At 43.0% G+C, this 20,882-nt stretch overlaps 8 protein-coding genes across 8 annotated transcripts; 5 read left to right on the forward strand and 3 right to left on the reverse strand.

Moving 5' to 3' along the window:
- Window positions 1-1,247: 1,247 nt before the first annotated feature.
- On the forward strand, window positions 1,248-4,992 carry SAMD00019534_053500 (hypothetical protein; the record flags this gene model as incomplete). The annotated part of the gene is made up of 4 exons (XM_012899821.1): window positions 1,248-1,359; window positions 1,441-1,631; window positions 1,721-4,501; window positions 4,573-4,992. The coding sequence occupies 4 exons, from the start codon at window positions 1,248-1,250 to the stop codon at window positions 4,990-4,992; spliced, it is 3,504 nt and encodes a 1,167-aa protein (XP_012755275.1).
- Window positions 4,993-5,232: 240 nt separating this feature from the next.
- Window positions 5,233-6,270, forward strand: SAMD00019534_053510 (hypothetical protein; the record flags this gene model as incomplete). The annotated part of the gene is made up of 3 exons (XM_012899822.1): window positions 5,233-5,545; window positions 5,619-5,849; window positions 5,921-6,270. Coding segments are annotated over 3 exons (894 nt in total), but the record flags the coding sequence as incomplete, so codon positions are not given.
- Window positions 6,271-8,035: 1,765 nt separating this feature from the next.
- SAMD00019534_053520 (hypothetical protein) lies at window positions 8,036-9,906 on the forward strand (the record flags this gene model as incomplete). Its single annotated transcript, XM_012899823.1, has 5 exons — window positions 8,036-8,210; window positions 8,315-8,529; window positions 8,598-8,893; window positions 8,976-9,113; window positions 9,189-9,906. The coding sequence occupies 5 exons, from the start codon at window positions 8,036-8,038 to the stop codon at window positions 9,904-9,906; spliced, it is 1,542 nt and encodes a 513-aa protein (XP_012755277.1).
- A 416-nt stretch (window positions 9,907-10,322) lies between these two features.
- On the reverse strand, window positions 10,323-11,219 carry SAMD00019534_053530 (hypothetical protein; the record flags this gene model as incomplete). The annotated part of the gene is made up of 1 exon (XM_012899824.1): window positions 10,323-11,219. A coding segment is annotated over one exon (897 nt), but the record flags the coding sequence as incomplete, so codon positions are not given.
- A 724-nt stretch (window positions 11,220-11,943) lies between these two features.
- On the forward strand, window positions 11,944-13,017 carry SAMD00019534_053540 (hypothetical protein; the record flags this gene model as incomplete). Its single annotated transcript, XM_012899825.1, has 1 exon — window positions 11,944-13,017. A coding segment is annotated over one exon (1,074 nt), but the record flags the coding sequence as incomplete, so codon positions are not given.
- A 102-nt stretch (window positions 13,018-13,119) lies between these two features.
- On the forward strand, window positions 13,120-16,360 carry SAMD00019534_053550 (hypothetical protein; the record flags this gene model as incomplete). Its single annotated transcript, XM_012899826.1, has 3 exons — window positions 13,120-13,422; window positions 13,490-16,186; window positions 16,256-16,360. The coding sequence occupies 3 exons, from the start codon at window positions 13,120-13,122 to the stop codon at window positions 16,358-16,360; spliced, it is 3,105 nt and encodes a 1,034-aa protein (XP_012755280.1).
- Window positions 16,361-16,381: 21 nt separating this feature from the next.
- On the reverse strand, window positions 16,382-18,068 carry SAMD00019534_053560 (hypothetical protein; the record flags this gene model as incomplete). Its single annotated transcript, XM_012899827.1, has 6 exons — window positions 16,382-16,873; window positions 16,940-17,075; window positions 17,161-17,249; window positions 17,321-17,467; window positions 17,537-17,833; window positions 17,901-18,068. 6 exons carry the CDS (start codon window positions 18,066-18,068, stop codon window positions 16,382-16,384), a joined length of 1,329 nt encoding a protein of 442 aa, XP_012755281.1.
- A 2,219-nt stretch (window positions 18,069-20,287) lies between these two features.
- SAMD00019534_053570 (hypothetical protein) lies at window positions 20,288-20,638 on the reverse strand (the record flags this gene model as incomplete). The annotated part of the gene is made up of 1 exon (XM_012899828.1): window positions 20,288-20,638. A coding segment is annotated over one exon (351 nt), but the record flags the coding sequence as incomplete, so codon positions are not given.
- Between the last annotated feature and the right edge of the window lie 244 nt (window positions 20,639-20,882).

A 20,882-nucleotide genomic window follows, 5' to 3' on the forward strand; every position in this document is an offset into this window, starting at 1 on the left:
CAAACACTTCGTTCTCGGAGGATGGTTCGAATTGATCGATCAATGCATCACTACTACAGCAGCTTCCATTAATACTACTAATACTACTATTGATATTTACATCTTCGTATGGAAGTGATGATAATGATGAATTCTTCAAGGATGGATAGTTGGATGGATTGATGGATAAATGGATGTAAGATAAAGGAATGAATTGGATAATTATTGGATCATGTGATAATTACATCTGAATCAGGTACCATATCATTGTTTGTTGAAGTCGATGTTAGTGTTGATATTGTTGTTATTGGAGATTCCATTTGTTGATAGGTCGGACAATAATAAATAATAAATATATATTTACAATTATAATATGAAAGGTGTAATAAGAGTTACAATGACAATAGTCTTAGAATGTCATTCATTCATTAGGACACTGTCGGGAAGTGGAATCCGTCGTAATACTAGAACAACATACACACTCGCGCCACACCATCATTGACCATGGTTCATTCCCAACAGAGATGGATGGATGGGATGGACGACAAGACGAAAGTGAGAGAGAGTAGTGTCAATGCAATGCAATGAAGTGACGTGACTACTTGAATGATTAATCTGGACATCAAACTTAAAAGAGATAGTGGTTCACTCTGCTAAGTGTTGATATTAGTGTGTTGATGTTGTGTGTTGTTGGACAAATCGGTTCGTTTATGTGTGTATGTGTGTGTTGTTCATGTGTGTGTGTGTATGTATGTGTGTAGTTCATATGTGTGTGTATGTGACTGATCATAGTCATTCGGAGTATTGCCTGATTGGTCTTTTTTTTATCACTTGGAAAAACAATGTTTTTTGATCATTCAAATTATTTTGATGCTTTGTTTGATTGAGATTGATCACTTGTTTGAATCTATTCCTTCAACGACCACATTTAAGTGTACAATACACACACACACATAATCAGATACACACTAACTCAATCAATTAATCAATCAATCAATTGTGTTACTCACTTTAGTAAAAGGATAGAGTACTTTTATTTATTCATTCACATTAACATATAACAATCAACACTGACGACTGACTAAACGAGAAGACACATTGTCTCACTCTTTCACTCTCTTACATTTATTATTATCAAGTACACAACTATATAAATATACATATAACTCTGAGGTGCAACAGCAGTAGTAGTAGTAGTAGTAGTAGTAAGGCGTAGTCAAAGATCAACTACAGCAGGTCGGCAATAGAGGACACCACACACAGACATAATGGCGTCACTTGTCGATAAACAACACAATTGGATAAAGAAACACTTTAAACATCCACCATTCTGCTTTGTCTGCACAAGATTGATATGGGACATTGGCAAATTGGCCAACTGTATGTGTATCAACATGTCGTGTTGACTGGTCAACCATTCAATCATATCACTTACTAACATCCATCTCATCCGTTGTCTAGACTGCACGACCTGTCATCTAGCATCTCACATCGAGTGCAATTCACTCAATCGAACACAGTACTGTACGATTATCAAGCACGACTGGTCAAAGGATCACTTTGACAACTCTCCATTGTGCTCTGGTTGTAATAATATAATATTCTCCTCAGACAAGCTATCTGGCTTCAACTGCGCCAAATGCTCAATCAAGGTAAGTTAAAGTGAAACGAGGGATTGAGTTGATGACATGATGGCCACTCACTCACTCACTCACTCAATCAATCAATCACATCAAACTAGACACATAAGAACTGTAGGAGCTTGACTCCAAAGTGCGAGTCATCAAAGAAGTTGTTCTCAATGGTCAAGTCACCGTTTGATAGCAGCAACAGCAACAGCAACAGCAGTAGCAGCAGCAACAGCAGCAGTATGACATCAGGTAGCAACAATGCCAACAATAATAGCTATGGCAATCTCGATCCATTCATCACTCAGACAACAACTTCAAGCATTGGCGGCAACAGTCTAGGTGGCAGTCTTGGTGGCAGCATGCCACAGGCCAAGTCTGGACTGAGTGCGTCGAGCACAACACTTCACTCCCCAAAGACTACTGGTGCCTCGGCAACAATGTCATCACCTCCATCATCTGGACTGACCTCAAGTGGAAAGGACACAACCAACATCAACAACAACAACAACAGCAACACAAACAGTCCAGCCACAATCACATTGAGCGCGAGCAGCAGTCTAATCAGCAGTAGCAGTGGCGGTGCCGCACTAACAAATAGCGCAGGTGCAGCCAATGGCAACAATTTGGCTTCAACAAACAAGAGTTCTGTTCCAAACATTCCGATCAACATTGGCGCAGCATTGGTCGTGTCCAACGGCGGTGGCGCATCATCTTCCAGCTCGCCGAGCGCCACATCACCCAATGCCATCTCGCAATCGACGTCAACACTCTCACCCAAGCCTTCGTGGACTCTGCCCTCGATCCCCTCAGTTCTGGATAATCCGGCGGCTCGTCCAGGCACACTCACAAAGTCGCACGATCCCATGGCCAGCATGGCCAGCGGCGGCAGCTTCTCATCGACCATCAAGTACTCGCTGACCAATCAGATCTCATCAGTGGACATCTTTAACGAGTTTGAGACTATCAATCGAAGCGTATTCACACAGAACCAGAAGCTGCTGTTTGTGGAGAAGGTCAAGTCCTTCTTCCTGGGTCTGACGTCACGCATGGACTCCAAGTATGACCTGTCGGCATCGGCCCGGCCGCGTAGCTTTGACGATCTCAGCCATGCGCTGCCCTCGTTACGCTTCAAGTCGATCTCACACATCTTCCACTACGAGATGCTGGCGCATGGACGCTTTAGAACACAAGAGCAGATCGAGCAGTATCGCCACACAATGGAGCTGTTCTTGCAGCTGTACGCATGCTACTTCTGGGGCGACGACAGCGAGATCATCCTGCGCATCGCTCTCGAATTCTACAATCATCTTTGCACGCATCGCACCGACCCCGAGAACGTCCTGCTGGGCATGACACCGAGCAAGGATATCCAACGACGAATCAAGAAGTACTTCTACATCTCTGAGACCAAGCAGCAACAACAGCAGCATCACCATCATCATTACAGCATTAACAGCAGCAGCAACAACAACATCAACACAAGCAGCAGCCGCTTCGCCAGTCGCTGGGACCTGCGGATATCACGACAATCACTGATTGAGAACATCACAAGTTGGGGCAGGTCCATCGACGACAAGGACCTGCTGCGTCAGATCAAGGAGTTTGCTCAGCATCTCGAGAAGGAGAAGTTGTCACCGAGCGACGTTGTGGTCATCAAGATTCCAAAGAACTGGAGTGCCCCCGAGAGCGGCCACGTGGTCATTGATCCCAATCACCAAGAGTTTGATGGTGGCTCTTTCATATTCGCGCGCTACGTCAAGGAAGCCGACCCGTTGGGTCTGAGCTGCTACGTGCACATTCAGCCTGACGAGCGCACGACCATCCGCATTCCACACAGTCGAGTGGTCTCGCTGGCCATGATCGACTTTGTCATCCCTCAGCTGCAGAGTGGTGATCGCAAGCTTGAGAAGTTCATCACCAACCCACTGGACGCCTTCACCACGGAGCTGCAGACGGCCGTCAAGGACACCACGCGCCAATACCTCATGTCGCAGGGCTACAACGTAAACTTGTTGTCACACGGAAACATGTCTTTGGACCAGCTCACACAGCTCAAGACACAGATCACAGCGCTGAGCGGCACCGAGACGTTCTTCCTTTCGATCGATCAGATGTCTTCGCAGTTCATCTCATTCTTCTCGCAGTACCTGAAGAAGGTCTACATGCACGAGTCAAAGGGCGACTTCCAGATATACATTGCCAGCAATGCAGTGTCCACAACAGCTGGCACACAGTCGGGTAGCGGCGCAGACGACCTTGCAAAGCATCTCGTGGTCGAGTACAATCACACCGTGGCCAGCATCAGCAGCAGCAATCTTCACCAGATGCTAAGCGCTATGGACTTGGTTACAGAGGACGAATACCTGACGGCGGCGAACAAGGCCGCAGCCAACTTCACCAAACACTTTGCACAACTCCGACAGCAGTACAACAAGTTCAAACCTTACTTGCCCTCATTGCGCCAACTCATCTCGGACATTGACAATGGACGCGTTCTGTGTCTGCGCGCCAAGGACACGCTGCCCGTGCTGGTGGACGAGATCGACCTGGCAATTTCACGAATCAACGTCGACTATAACGCCATCTACAATGGAACAAAGAAGAGCGAGTTGATGAAGTGGTGGCTGGGATTGATCGGAACATCGGTGGACACCTATCTGCAAAGCAAGGGATTCTACAAGGACGTCGTGCCAACCAACTATATTGACACGCCGCCCACCAGCATATCCAAGGTCAAGGAGAATCTGCGCATTGTCAACCTAGTGCTCCGACCCTCTGTCCAGGAGGACATGGACGATCGACTAAAGCACCTAATGGCGCCACTCAAGAAGAACATCTATCAGAGTCTCGACGAGTTCCTGTGTCTGGCTCAGAACCTTTTGTTTGATCTTGTAAGTTGACGTGGAAAGTGGACATGTACAAGCGACCAAGTTACTTACCAATCTCTATCCATCAATCATAGTTAAAGAACTCCAAACACTTTGGAGAGGAGTCTAGGGAGTTTGAACGACCTCAGGACCTGGATTTGCATGTTGTTCTCGAGGCGATACAGAAGTTGCCGAATGGCACTGGTGACGATCAGACCTTCAAGATGGCCAGTTTAATCAAGGACATACTGTATATCCGCGAGATGAAGCATCTGGAGGAGAAGTACTATAGCAACGAGATACTCACAGTGTCGCAGCAGCCACTGGCCGAGAAGCAACCACTGTCCGACTGTGTTCCCATCACTGGACTGATCTTTAGTAGACTGCTACGAACCAAGCATGAGCTGAGGACTGTTTTGGAAGTGTTTGATCAGAGAGTATCAGCCCGTTCACCATTCCCCAATGTTGGTCATCACGGTGTCATCATTGGCAAGAAGCAGGACAACGACAACTAGTAGTCGAACACACTACTTGGCCATAAATCACCAACCATTCATACATACATTCGTCGGCTGACACGGAAGACCCGATCTTTGCATGTGGGGGTACTTCAAGATTGACTAGATATTTTGATCAAAAACGGTGAATTTTAAGTTGTGATGGCGAATCACACAGGGTCGTGAGACCCAGACCCTTCTGTCAACCATTCCATTTGACATTCACAATTGCGACATTGATCATATAATCATAATCTATTATCACCAACCTATCTTAATAACCTAACTATGAAGTATACTATTACACATGTATTATTGTTGCTTGGTTGCATGGCAGCCATTGGAGCCTCAATGGTAGAGAACAACCCACCAAGTGATCCATATGAACAACAGAAAGCTGAGGACTACTTGTTGTTCTCCTACGCATCCTATTGTGATGCCAAAGAGATTGAAGATTGGTCATGCAAGAGATGCAAGTCTGACTTCCCCCATGGCTCAGTAGACAACCCAATCGTTATCTTTGAGAACAGCACAGACACTCAAGCATTCGTTGCAACATACAACAATACAGGTAAGGACATCATCACTCAATCAATCAATCAATCAATCAATCACTCACTAACTCAATCAATCATGTAACTTAGTGTTCATTGCCTTTAGAGGATCGATGGATATTGAAAACTGGATCACCAACTTGAAGTTCTTCCAGACAGCCTATCCAAAGGTGGCTGGTGCAGAGGTACATCTTGGATTTTATGAAGCTTACATGGGTGTTCAGAGCAAGGTCTACGACGCCCTCACCACAACAATTAAGAATTGTCCAACATGCACAAGCATCGTGGTAACTGGTCACTCACTTGGTGGTGCTTTGGCAAGTATGTAATATTCATTCATTGATCACAAGGTGAATAGAGATAACTAACTGTTGTTGTATTACAATTACTAGCACTATGTATGGCTGATGTTGTTGAATGGTTCCCAGAGATCCCAACAGAATCGATCACTTTCGGATCACCAAGAGTAGGAAATGATGTCTTCTCTACCTATTACAACTCCATCCAACCAAATACCTGGCGTGTAGTCAACATGAAGGACATCGTGCCCCATGTTCCCCCACAAGGACCACTGCCCGAGTATCACCACGTTCCCAATGAGTTGTGGTACAAGAAGCATCCGACTGGACCCTACATCATCTGTAACGATAGTGGCGAGGACAAGTCGTGTTCTGATTCCACATTGGTAGTGGAGCGCAACATATGGGATCATCTTCATTACTTTGATAAGCTATGCTGTTGCTAAATATGTGTTGTTGGTCTCTGTATATGTGTACCGTAACCCTTTGATTGGCCTATTGGACTAGTTTGGCATCAGGATTTGTCCTCGTATTGATAAATAGTTTTATTCCCATGTTTGGATAATACATTAATTGATGGATCAAGAATCCAGCTGGATTCTTGTGGTCCACAACTCATTTATGGGAACCTGGTGATCCATTCAAAGTTGGTCGATTGAATTCAAATCCAAATTAGTATATTGTTTAAAATCTGTTCGACCTAGTATGGTTCTAATACCTTAAATGGGATGTGTTGTAAATGAATTAGAATATCCTTTTTAGGTAATTTTATTAGTTGTGGGGGTGAGTGAATGAACAGATATTGCGTGGATGTATGGAGGGGTGTGTGGACAGATAAATAGATGTGCTAGCATCTTGTAGAATTCAATTGTTTTCCAATACCAATTATAAGTATCCCAATAATTATTTATCTGTAGTGATATTTATTTTATACAATTATACTTACTCCATAAATACATTATAGAGGGATTTGATAGAGACAGGGCCCCGTTGACCCTGTCTCTCTTTGGATGAGAAAGTGTTATAAACAAAGATACATATTCATATTTTAATACTTAATACATATTTATATTGAACAAAGGAATAGGGTGGCTCGTGACCACCCTTTTGGTAAGCAATTAATGTTAATATATAAGATGACTAACACTATTATTCTTATTCTTTGGATTGCAATGTTTGTTTTAAATGTATATATATGTTTGACATCATTCACTTGACAACTTATGCATGATATGCATACACCCCTTCGCTGAGTCCTTAATAAAGGGTTTACTCACGCGCAACACGCACCAACTAGACGGGCCGAGTAGAGGATACAATGCGTCACATCACATCACTTACACATGGTCACAACATCAATGCAAATCAATATCGACATAGCACAAAATCATCAGTAATCAACTTCATTCTTTGTTCATATCACTTCATCAACATTTGGATAGTAGTAGATTAGCAGTGGAGTAGTAGTAATATTAGTAGTAGTAGTAGAGTAGTGGAATCATCGATTACAGGAGCGACAGGACAATTGGTTACTTATTGGATTACATTTTGATCACACACTTGTTTCGGGAAAGGTTTGCACTTGGCATCATCATCAACTCACTTACTTCTGTTTCTTGTTTGTTCTCTGTTCTGTATTCACCATCAGTAACTGGCTGACCGGTTTCCCCCGCTGGCTTGGACATGTTTGGACCGTACCCCGCCTGGCTTTAGCCTTCAGTTGGTTATCCGGTTGGATTGCCCCCTCCCGAGATGCCGCCAAAGGACCTGCCATGGAAGGACCGCCATCATTCCGCCTTCAGTTTGATATTGATAGTCAATACACAACCTGCAACAATCTTCAACAACATCAACAACATCAATAACATCAACTTCAACATGTTGAACCGATTATATATATAAATTGCCAATACACATGACATGTCATCTCCATGAGCAATGGACCGTGACTCTTATATACCCTTAACATTGTTTGGTCTTGAAGAGGTAAATGGTTATTGTGAAGTTGGCGCGCAATCTCAGTTGGTGAAGTACGAATTAATTGTGCAACTTTTTTTAATCTTACCCTACCCTCACCCTTACCCTTACCCTCACCCTCACCCTTGCCCTCGCATCATATCATCAACAGCCTAACAATAAAGATAACCTTGTTCAATCTCTCTTTGTATCAATTTGTAATAGATATATAACACAACATCATACTATACCATGTCTACTACAACAACGACTACAACTAGCACATCTACGACGGATACACCAACAAAAACCACCAGGACAAAGAAGTCTGCCAAGGCAGCCAAAGCCAACCCTCATGAAGAGCAGGTACTCTTCTGGGCGATGCACTATTTATACAAGAAGGGACGTCCACTTAACATCTACAATGGTATGTACATACTGGTATTAAATCAATGTTTCAACTTTGTGCGTCTCATCATCTTTTATGTTCACACTCACTACTCAATCACTCAACATCAACAACATGATCAGGCTTCTGTGAGGAGGTGGTCAACAACTCAAAGAATGAATACCGTCAACAAATAGAGTTGTTGAACTCATTGAACATCTTGACACAGCAGTATACCAACCTTGAGGATCTCTCATCCATCAAGCTCAGGTTTGCCCTTGCCATGACTGTGCCATTTGTCAGGACCATTGGAGACTCTGCAGCACTCAAGTCATTCATCAAGCATGTAATGATATGGGTAATTATTATTATTATTATTGTTATGTTTGAATGAATGAGTCAAGTCACTAATCAATCCCCCTCCAGTTACACATTCAAATGCCCGATGATCAGTTTGACAATGACGAGGATATCAAGGCCATTGAGAATGAGACATTTGGTGATAAGAATGTTGTGTCAAAGTATTCAGAGATACTGGATGAGGTCAGGAAAGAGATGAGAGTTAAGGATCAGTTGTTGAAGGAGTCATACCCAGTGGAGAACTTCTCAACTCTTGCCAAGACCATCCAGGTGGAGATCGACTCACTCATGCCAGCGCCCATACTCTATAGAATTGCCGCTCGTACAAAGTCCTTGCCAAAGTTGATGCCATTCGATATGCCGTAAGTTATAAGAGTCGTCACTCGACTCAATCTTTGTACACTCCTTCACTCACTCATTCATTCATTCAAACACATCTCATAGATATCAAAGCGATGAACCTCTACAGTTTGAAGTTGCATCTGATCCCGAGGACATGATCCCAAGCAATGAGGAGCAAGCCAACCGTGAAGACTCTGAAGGCGATGATTCATCTAATGAGCAGAAGAGCAAGAAGAGAAAGTATGTGCCCTCATGGACACAAGACTTCCATACATTGGCCAAGGACATGGATACATTGGCTAACATAAAACCTAGACACCTTGCACTGGACAAACATGCCAAGATGCTAGCGACACTGCCAGTTGCATCAAAGAAGGCCAAGAGGAACGTGAAGATGTGGACCGACAAGGAGGTCAACAAGTTGATGAAGGGTCTGCAGGTGTATGGCGTTGGCAACTGGGCACAGATCAGAGATCGTTTCTTTATCGACAAGCATGGCGAAATCACTCGCACCAGCGGTCAGCTCAAGGACAAGCACAGGAACATGCAATCTGGTCTGAAGAAGAAGATGGGCGATGCTCGACATGACTATGTGAATGGCGAGACGGCTGCCCCTGAATCACCAGAGTCGTCAAAGCCAGACACCAGCGTAGATATCTCAATGGATGATATTGTTTTGGACTTGGAGGATTTCCAGGACCAGGACACGCAAGGCAAGGGCAAGGCGACAAAAGTATTGGACGAGGAAGATGATGAGGGAGTCGTTAATGAGATTGAGGAGGTGCCCGAAGTGGAGGAAGAGCCCGAGGACGAGGAACAAGCCGAGGAGATTGATGAGGAGGAGGAGGAGCAAGAGGAAAAGAGACCAACCAAGATCCAAAAGACATCACCAAAGATCTCGCCAATGTCACATCCAAAGCTAAAGAGCAAGGGAAAGAATGTTGCCAACAAGGACACGACATCAGACTCTGACAACAAGACACAAGTCAATACCAATGCCAAGGTCAAGGGCAAGGGCAAGGCACATGAATAGGTTTAATATGTATGGCACACGACATCTCTAATCGACGACTAGGTACTTTTATAATAAATCCAAGGGACTAGTCATGTTTGATTTTGACTCGGTAACTGCTACAACAGTCAACAAAGAACATGATGATGTTGAAAACAATGAACAGTACCAACCATCCACCGGTGACTCCAAATGATATGTTGATGTACATTGTTGGAATGAATGGACAGATCTTGAAGCTATACTCAAACTGTGGTGTATCCTCATCGTTCATATCGTTCGATTGAATTGTCTTTGAATCGCCAGGTATCTTCCTTATCTCAAACAAAGCAGAGTATCCACCATACTCTCCCATCATTGAACGTATTGTATATCTGTTTCATGTTGTTTGGACGTCAGTGATCAATTATCATTCCTTGGATTGACACTACCATCACTTACTCTATTGTATTGTTGTGCTTGTAGATACAACCATCGTGATCATGTCCATTGAATATAAACACTGGTTGTATCTCTTCCAGAATGAAACGACTTGTCTCTGGTGAGAGCATGGTCTGGTCGCGTATCACTGACTTTCCTCCACGACTGATTCGATTCACTTCGTACGGTTCGATGCACAAAGGATTGGAGTGATATGGTATTGAGAAGTTGGGTTGATAGGTCCTGTTGAGTGATGTGCCGTCCAGTTCTTTATACAAGGGAATATGTGTCGCCAAGATTATTGGTGTGTTGGTTGTGTTTCGCTCACGTGCCAGATCATTTAGGAACTGCCAAGCCTCATCGTAGACCTCCTGGTCATTCGATGGTGGGTCCAATGTCATTGAGTTGAATATAGCCAGTATGTGACCGGCGACGTACCACTTCCGGTTCACCTTGCCAAATGCATCCTCGAAACGTTGTACCAAGTGTCGATCGGCTTCATTAGCATAGCCAATGTCATGATTGCCAGTGATGTTGATCAACAGAGTTTCTGAGCTCAGTGGTGAGAACACAGTCCTATATCGCGCAACACGCTTGTCAAACTCTTGTTGGTGGATGTACTGCGAGGAGAAGAGATCGCCCAGTACGACCACATGTGACGGCGCAAGGAAGTATGCTATGTTTGACACGATGTGCTTAAAGTAGTGATCGTTGAACCATAGGTTGTATAGACCCTTGGTGCCCTCTTTATAGATCCTGCCATCGCCCTCCATCTGGGGATCGCCAAGCATAACCATCTGTGCACTATAATGATCCATTTGCCATTTCCATGAGCAAAAGAACATATAATTATATAGATATAAATAGAACAGACCTAATAACAAACCAAATATTATAAACAATTTGTTAAGACATATCATTTCTTTATCTCTCTCTTTATCTATCTATTATCTTTATCTATCTTTAGTTTGGCGTGATGATCACACTAACACACCCACCTTGTCATCATTATCTTTGTTTGGATTAATGACTCTTTGAGTTAGTGTGAAGTTCACTAGCTTGTAAACCTCAGTATTATTTGTTTACTTCAGATCTGATTTGTATAAGTTAACTTATACAAATAAATGAACATTATATAAGACACACTGACGTGTCAAGATAAGTAATAGATACCCAATACTTAACTGTTTCTCTCTAACCATTGCGATCAAGTCAAGAAAGGACTTGGAGAGAAGTTCCTAGCACACTCTAACAAAGAGGAAGGTGGTGCGAACAATTTAAGAATTACTTGTGTAGTTCACAGATATATAAATATTGACAATTAGTTGACTTCATTATTATTGGTATTATCAATCTATTAATTAATCAGTAGTTGAAGAGGTAGTAGCATATGGAAAGTCCAAGTTCAAAATGGAACAAATTCCTTTAATAGTACTTAGGAATGTGGCCATGAATCTACAATCAGTAGTAGACCTATATTGTTTAAAGTTTACTTGCAAGAGATTTAATAATATCCTATCTAATAGTTGTTGTGTTGAACAACGACCATCAAACAACAAAGAAAGGAGGATTCCACAATCAACTACAAATAATACTACTACTACAGCTAGCGTAATATGGGACTATTTTTTTCCATTCAGCAATGAAACATCTATCCAAACATTGACTATGGGAACAAACTACAATGCTATGTTCTTAGATCAGGTACTTCCTCACTCTTTGACCTCCCTAACTTTTGGTGATCAATTCAATCAGGATATATTGGTTGGTTCGATACCAATTACTCTCAAGACACTTGTATCTGGTGAAAAGTACAATAGGATGTTGATCACTGGTGCACTGCCTCCTGCCCTAACAACTCTTACATTTGGACAGAGGTTTAAATGTCCATTGATACCAAGAGCCATGCCAATTTCATTATTGTCACTTACATTTGGTCAACATTTCAATCAAACTTTGGAGCCGGAATCACTTCCATCAGCATTAACATCACTAGTGTTTGGTGATAGATTCAATCAACCGTTAGAAAGTGATTGTATTCCAAAGTCCCTTACTACCCTTACCTTTGGAATGGACTTTAATCGCTGTATTAGACCAAATTCACTTCCGACCACTCTACAACATATCAACTTTGGAAGATGTTATGATAGACCATTCGAATCACAACTTCCATCTTCTCTAAGGACCCTTTCACTTGGTCTACATTTCAATCAACTGATAACAAAGAAGGATATGGCACATCTATCAACATTGGAGACACTATCATTTGGTAGCTACTTCAAAATGACCAACCTGAAGGAGTGTCCTGCCAACTTAAAGTCGCTCAGTCTATGGGGATTCAATCAATGTCTGGAAATACCGTCAAATCTCCTAGAGGGCCTGGAACTTGTTCAAGTGCATCATAGTGTCGATTCCATCATTAGTGTACGGCCAATGGATATCAACCTTTCAGGCAAGCTAGAGGTGATCCTACATGATTGTAATGAAAAGTCATTAACAGATGTTGAGAATTGGTACAGACGTCTATTGATACTCTATCCAAACATTAACGTTTTTGATATCAAACTTGATCGAACCAATCATCTCTACAGTCTACACGGTCGTAGATTATCAAACAATATCTCTTTAATCCATGTTAACTATTCTTGTACAAGTACCTGTATGGTGAAACACAACAACAAAATCGACTTTGTTTCAAATGACTTCAATAAAGCTTGATTTGTACAACTCACTTTCGTTCGACCGTCATTATTCATTCTAATTATTACCCGATATAGACATAAACATATATACATACATATACATACATATATAATGAATGATAATGTGATACTTGAATGCTTGATGGCATTGTTGTCACCAGAGGAGGAGAAACGTGGATTGGCAGAGCAGAAGATCAATGAGATGTCATTACATCTTAATACATTTGGTTCGACACTATGTTCGTTAGCCGTGAACAAACAGGTCAGCATAGATCTTCGTCAAATGGCTGCTGTACTATTGAAGAAGCATATCAAAGAGCATTGGAGTGACCTTGAGAGTGTCGAGCGTGACAAAGTCAAGAGTCTCTTGTCACCTGCCCTCTCAGACCCATCATCCAAAATCAGAACTGCCATTGTATGTCTCTATCTCTTCGTATCTCCTCCAGTCCAACTTACTAACCTTTGAACATTAAACCCATTAGGCAATGTGTATAGGTAGAGTTGGATCTTTTGAGTGGCCTAATCAATGGCCCACATTGTTGGACGACTTGATCAAATGTATAGTGCCACCAATGTGTCAGGACAAGAATATACTGTCTGGTGCACTGATATGTTTGGAGATACTGTGCGACCCTTCATATCTGAGTGAATCACAGATCCAGACGATCATTGTCGTTCTGTTCCCAGTGTTCTTGCAGATTCTTGCCACGTTCAATGCCGCACACACCGACGACCTGCTTTACAATATGTCTGTGCACATCAAGATTGTCCGCATCTTCAAGAACATCATTTCACAATCACTGATTGTTGATGGCATGAGGAAGTTGATCATGCCCATCCTGCCAGGCTGGATGGAGGCCTTTCGTCACGTGCTTGAGGCTCGCGTTACACCAGGCGCTCGCCATATGAACCAAGTGTTCACCGTTCAGACCAACGCAATTGAGAGCTATTCAGTGCTCACTTCAAACTACCCCAAACAGATGTTAAAGTACCTGCCCTCGATGATCCCTTCGCTCTGGGGTCTATTCGTAGGCTACTATCAGTTCTACGAGAAGTTGGAGATCAATAGCAATGGCGACGATGACACACCCGTCACCACACCTGGCTCACACGAAGAGTTTGGCATCACCAGGATCGACAGTTTGGTAGCGTCCATCCTGGAGTTTGTCACTGTGGTCATTGACAGCAAGTCCAAACAGATGTTTGCGCCACAGCTCCAACAGATCATCCAGCAGACCATTCTCTACAGTCAGATGACCAACAATCTGGTCGAGTTGTGGGAGGACGAGCCCAGCCAGTTCCTGGAGCAGGAGGACGAGACCAGCAGTCATCCAAGAAGCATCGCATGCTCACTGCTCGATCGTCTGCGAGAAGTTTACGGCAAGGACGCCTTGCGAGCTATCTACGAGACGGCTTCGGCACTCATTGCACAGTCATCGGCCAATCGTGCCGAGGAGAACTGGTGGAGAATTCGCGAGGCATCACTCTTGGCTCTCTCAACCCTCGCCAGATACTTTGTAAAGTCAGGCGACAAGAAGTACTTTGACTTTTCGTTGTTCCTTACAGACTGCTTGGCCAAAGACTTTGACCTGCCCAAGAGCGAGTACAGTGCCATACTACAAGGTCGTTCACTACTCTGCGCCAGTCTCTACTGCCAGAGTGTCGACACTGCCATCACCATTCCATTCCTCAGAGTGGCGGTCAACATCATTGCCGATGGCGACCAGCCAGTGCCCTTCAAGATGTCTGCACTCAAGGCCATTGCAGGCTTCTCACCACGTCTTCCCAAGGCCATCATGGCCGAGTTTATACCGGCCATCATACAGGGCACTGCCAAGTTGTTGCCAACAGTAACCGAAGACTGTCTCCTCGTGGTCTACGACGCCATCCTCATGATCATCAAGATTGACAAGGGTATTACAGCTCAGGCCGAACCATATTTGACACCCCTATTACTGTCCTCTTGGATGCAATATGCCAACGATCCACTGGCCTCTGACTCAATACGCGACATACTACATGTTATTTGCCAATCACCAGAGGTGTACCCTGGCATCCTACAACGCCTGTTGCCAACCCTCTGCACAATACTGGAGTCATTTGATAAGCCAGCCTACGTTGGAATAGGAGAACGAGCCATCGACATTATCAATCTCGTACTGGCCAACCACAAGGGCAACTTTGATCCAATGCTCCTCGAGAGAATATTCGCGCCACTAGCCACTATCCTTACATCCAACACCACAGACACTGGTATACTCAAGTCATCGCTGTGTGCCATTCTACCATTTGTGCATCACTCTGCACCTTTGCTGGCCACATGGAAACATTCCACCACTGGTATCAGTGGCCTTCAGTACCTGTTCCAGATTATCGAGAAGCAACTGCAGAATCCAGAGGAGTTTGTTGCCATGTACACACCTCCAATCATCACTCATTTGATTATCAAACTTCAACAGCACATCCAACCACACCTGCCTCTTGTCCTTAGACTGTCCCTCGAGGTCCTGCTGCGTTGCAAACTGCCATCATTCAAGCAGGCTCTGATCATTATCTTTGCTCGAATGGTCCTACTCTCCCCAGCAGAGGTCGTCCAATACCTCAGTGGTATCAATTTGGCAAACAACTCTACAGCGCTGGAGGCGGTGCTGAATGAATGGACCAAGTATCATGCCGACATCCACTCGAGACTCGATGTCAACATTAGCACTATTGGCTTATGCAAGCTAATCAATCTTGGTGATGTGCGACTGGAGAAGATTATGGTCGATGGAACCCTGCTCATTCCAGAACAGTTCAAGATGAGCAGGTCATCGGCAAGACAGAGCTTCATGAGTGGACGTACAAACTTGGAGAAGTGGACCAAGGCTGCCTTTTATCAAAAGGCTACAATGGTCATTATGGAGACATTTGAAATGGAGGTGTTGGACAAGAAGAAGCTGATAGAAGATGGACAGGACTATGCCGACGACGACAACATCAATCACGATGAAGACGATGGTGATGACTTTGACGAGGACGAGGATGAAGATGACTTTGATGTGGACAAAGCATCGTTTGCACCCGCCGAGGATTATGAAGAATACCTTGAATCAGATGATGACGACAGTACTGGATTCGACATGGACGCTGACAGTGTAATCGATAAAGAGGATCCACTGTATCATATTGACCTTGCTGTAAGTTAATTCCCCTGCCATTGACATCACTGTCCTCTAACTTACACCATTCCTCCTCCTCAACTAAAGAGTTACATCAAGGACTTTATCAAAGAGATGAGAACAAACAACGCCAATCAATTCAATGGACTGGCGCCAATCATCAAGAAGATTGCACCTCAATTGGTGGAGTAATATATATATTATATAAAAGGTTTATTCGATCACACCTATCTCAAGGGAATGGGATCGATCTACGCTGCTGATACTAGACCTCTCGCGAGTGAATGGATCAAGGGCAAAGCTCTGTCGCGCACTGCTACTCATGCTGTTGCTCATGTTGCTTCCACTTAGGCTGCTGCTGTTGCTCATACCAAGTCCGACGCCGCCTACTCCAACACTGCTGCTTATGTTGTTGCTGAGGTTGAGGTTGCTGTTGTTGTTGTTGCTGATGTTTATGCCTGATCCAATCAAAGTGTTTGGCGGAACCGTGTTACCGAGACCGGTTGTAAGATTGACATTGGGAGCTAGGACATCACCCATTTCATCCATTGCTATCGATCCATCGAGTCCATGATCGGTCCTGTTATGTCGATATAGTCCCATGAATCCCTTCTTCTTCAGGAGCATCAGCACTATCACAATGAATAGTGTCGTCAAGGCTGCTCCAAGTATCAGGAATATTGTTCCCAAAGATTGTTGAGTTTGCTAATGATATGAATGATTGTGAGTGATTGATCCGAGTGAAGCGTCGGTCTGCTGATGATACCCTACCCTTGACATGCCGAATGTGAATGTGCCATCAGTTAGGTCACCTGCCACAATGAATGGATCACTGTTGGCTTTGATCTTGAATAAAGTATTTCTAAATAATATTGGTGTGTTCTTGACTATAACTGTGTCTGTGTAACTGGATCATTAATGAATGAGTAGGACAAAGATGTAAGTGACATTGTATGGACCATAGGTAGGTGGTTCAAGTACTTGATACACACTTTAGCTGAGAGTCTCCATATATACAAGTTTGATCCTCGTCCAAAGTGCTGCCACTGTTCTTTAAAACAAAGCAAGCGCCACCAAACTTCTGTTGAATGATTGATTGATTGATTAGTTTGAATGATCGATCGATTGATTGATCAGGATAGTCATATATACCTTTTTGATCAAAGCCGCTCCTAGCTGGTTGTCATTATCGATGACATCGTTTGTATTCTGTTCATTGAGTGCTGTTAATGTTGCGGATTGTTCGCGGAATAGTTCAACAGTCTGACTCGTAATCCTCTGGGTTAGGAGTGTCTTGCTCTACAGGTAGTATAAATGACATGATATGTTAGTAGACGGTCTCAATCAATCACATAATGACAAACATACATTGTAGCTATAGATTGTGAATATGAGACTGGGTAACTGCGACATCGTCGTCGAGTCGTTGATAATTATTGTCGGTATGATTGATGATATGTTACAGATGAAATACAGTGGCTTGTATGGTAGGATGTTGGTTTGTGTCGTCAACGGCAACTGCTCCGCATTGATCGATGTAATGTAATTGAATCGCTGAGGTTGCTCATTGTTGTTTGTTATTTCACTACCGGCCTTGTAGCTCAACGACACGTTGACATAGTATTGTTGTCTTGAGAATTCTCTTCTATGCATGCTGTTCCATCCCTAAATATATACATTGATTGATTGTTAGTAGGTGATCACGACATGATGCCCAATAGTTGACACCTACCATCACTGCACTGTTGTATCGTTCTAGTTGGGGAACATCGACAATGATGATGGATGGGTCCAAGAAAGCGAACGCTGTTATGAAGAAGGTTGGCGCCAGTAGTCCCAGGAAACAACTAGCGATGAAGAATGTTCTCCATTGCTTTGTTGTCTTGACCAGATTCCTCATGTACTGACTGACTGACTCTGCTCTGTCGTTAAGAGAATCACTTTATATGTTGTTGACGTGATGTTTGCTGTCTGTAGATTAAAGATTGTCGGTATATATTAGTAGTATTTGTTGTATTGTTGTTAACTCTAGTTACATCAATTCTATTTGAGTGGTCGATAACTTTGGTTGCCCACAACTATTTCCGATCTGTTTTGTTGATAAAAACAGATCAGTTCCAAGATGTAACCAATCGAGATCATAGTTGTTATTACAAGTTAGTTTTTATTTGAATGGTGTAGTAAGAATTACAATAGATAATAGAAAACAGTGTCAAATAAAAGGAGAAATAAATATTTGGTTGGCCCAATTTTTACGCATAAAACCGATGTAAAATGTTTTTCCTTCACAGTTGCCCGGATAGCTCAGTCGGTAGAGCGCACGGCTCTTAACCGTGTGGTCGGGGGTTCGAGCCCCCCTTTGGGCGTAACTTTTATTTATCTCAGCCGAAGTTTTTTTATGAACATTTGATCAACTTGTAGATACCGTTTACAAGTGATAATATCATTTTTATTGAGAAATATTGGTATTTTAATAAATTAGGGAAACTAAACTATCTGTTGATAGTAACTTTGTTCCTCTAACTGTTAATTGGTTAAAATAATCTATTAGAACAAATTGATATTTCATTTAATATTTAAGTCTTAGTTTCTTCTTCAATTGGATATTTTGTACCATACTTTGGGCCTAAGTTTTATATATCTGGATTGAGGTTATTTTTAAGTAGTTTTGGTCTCCACCGACGAGAGGGAATCGCCACTAACTGTGCTGCAAGTCAGTCAAAAATGTATCAGCCCCTACATTAGGTCCTGGTCATGTACCACTCCAAGAAGGCTGACAAACTACATTTCACCCACATCATAATTGCCATCATCCACCAAATGTGGATAGTAATCTCTAGTCGACTCTACGCGTCAAGGACAAACCTGTCTTGATCTGGGGTATCACTTTGATGGCTAGTTTACAAATAGTCATTTTATTAATTTTTTTTTTTATTAATGAAAATAAATGTAAAAAACACTTACCCTTACATTCAGAGCTAAGAACAAGTGAGCAACTTCACCGTTACGACTCTCTATTGCATGTTATAGGATGTTCATATCCTCCTTGTTGCCAAATCTACTAATCTCTCTCAAACCACATCACACTATCTATCTCTTATTAATACTATCACTCAAATATGAAACTTCTCTTTTTGATCATCTTTATACATTTATCTATTTTTGTTTCAATCTCTTTGTCCCAATGGGCTCTCAAGCAGAGTTTCAATGACTTAGAATCGTGTAATCAAGGAACTCAAGTCGGATCACAATACTACACAATGGTTGGTCTTTGTGTAAATTGGAACATCTACGAATGCAATGACACTATGGTCCAAATCCAGGTAACCCCAACAACTGAGAATTGCTTCTCTGGTGAAGGTTACACCTTGTTGTATGAAACCGACATTTGCACGCAAGAGAGCGGAGTGTACACCAAGTGGAGCTGTCAGAAAGAGTACGCAATCCCCCAACAATCGACCAACTCCATTGGCTATATCATCCATAGTTGCCCCGGTGCAGACTCAATATATCAAGTGAACTCAACTTCGAGCTTTGTATGTTTGGATGGAATAATTCAAGTGTGCAACATGGCTCAGAACTCAGTCACCGAGTATGTATATCAAGGATCCTCAACGGTGTGTGTATAACTCAGGGGGGCCCCTATCCAACATTGCATCGGCTGCGCCGATTCCATTATTTACTTCCAATTACTCTTTTATATTCTTTTATATTTCTTTTGGGGAGTCTAGGGAGGATAATAATAATAATAAGAGGATCTGGTAAAACAATTGGGGAGGATGGGGAGGAGAATAGGGAGGGAATTATAAAAGGGTATCTGTCGCAACTTGGGGAGGGAAGGGAGGGGAATAGGGATGGGGAAATTGGGGAAAAAGAGTATGTGTATCGACATAGGGAGGTTGGGGAGTCAATGGTGGAAACTTTTTAATAATAGAAAGAATTATTTGTATTCTTAAATTTCTTCCACCATCGACTCCCTGGCTCCCTGTTTGGACACTGTTACTCTTTTTGGTTGATTTGGTCATCCCCAAGACTCCCTAAGTGGATGTGGTGATTGATTTAGGTGATTGATTGGTGGCTTGGAGGTTGGAAGACCAATCTTGTTGAGCATGGATGTCAGTTTATTTGATTATTCCAATCGCATATGGGTGCATCAAAAAATGGTCTGATCGCATCGCTCCTTACAAGCTGATCAAACCATGGCTGTCTTCCTGTGGCTGTATAGATACGATTGAAATTTGGATTGTGACCAATGCCGCTCGCATAGTTCCTTGTGGCGGATGCGAAGACTTCCCAGCTGGGGTAACCAGGTGTATACCAACGTCGAAGAAACAATGCCAGGTCACGAGTAACTTGAGCTGTTCTGAATTGCTCATATGGGGCACCATCTGGGAGAGACTCTGAGGCATGACGGTTGGATTCGTGTCCGGTTCTATAGTGATAGATAGCCATGTTAGGAACCACAGCCATCACTGGTATGTCTGAAGGTGTGACAATGTATCTGAGAAAGTATAGATCGGCGAATTGGTGATCCAACAAAACTGGAGAAGACGCTTGGATAAAGGATTAAAGCATGCTGAACTTGGTTGCATACTCCCAGTATTCTCCTTTGTCAGTTTCATAGGCCTTATTGTTGGTCACACGGATGGCCTGCACGACATTGTCCGGACTCTCAAGAACCTGATCAAGTGTTTGGTGATAAACCTCCACTCGG

This window comes from Acytostelium subglobosum, assembly GCF_000787575.1.
Source record: "Acytostelium subglobosum LB1 DNA, scaffold: scaffold9, whole genome shotgun sequence".
Taxonomy (NCBI): Eukaryota; Evosea; class Eumycetozoa; order Acytosteliales; family Acytosteliaceae; genus Acytostelium; species Acytostelium subglobosum.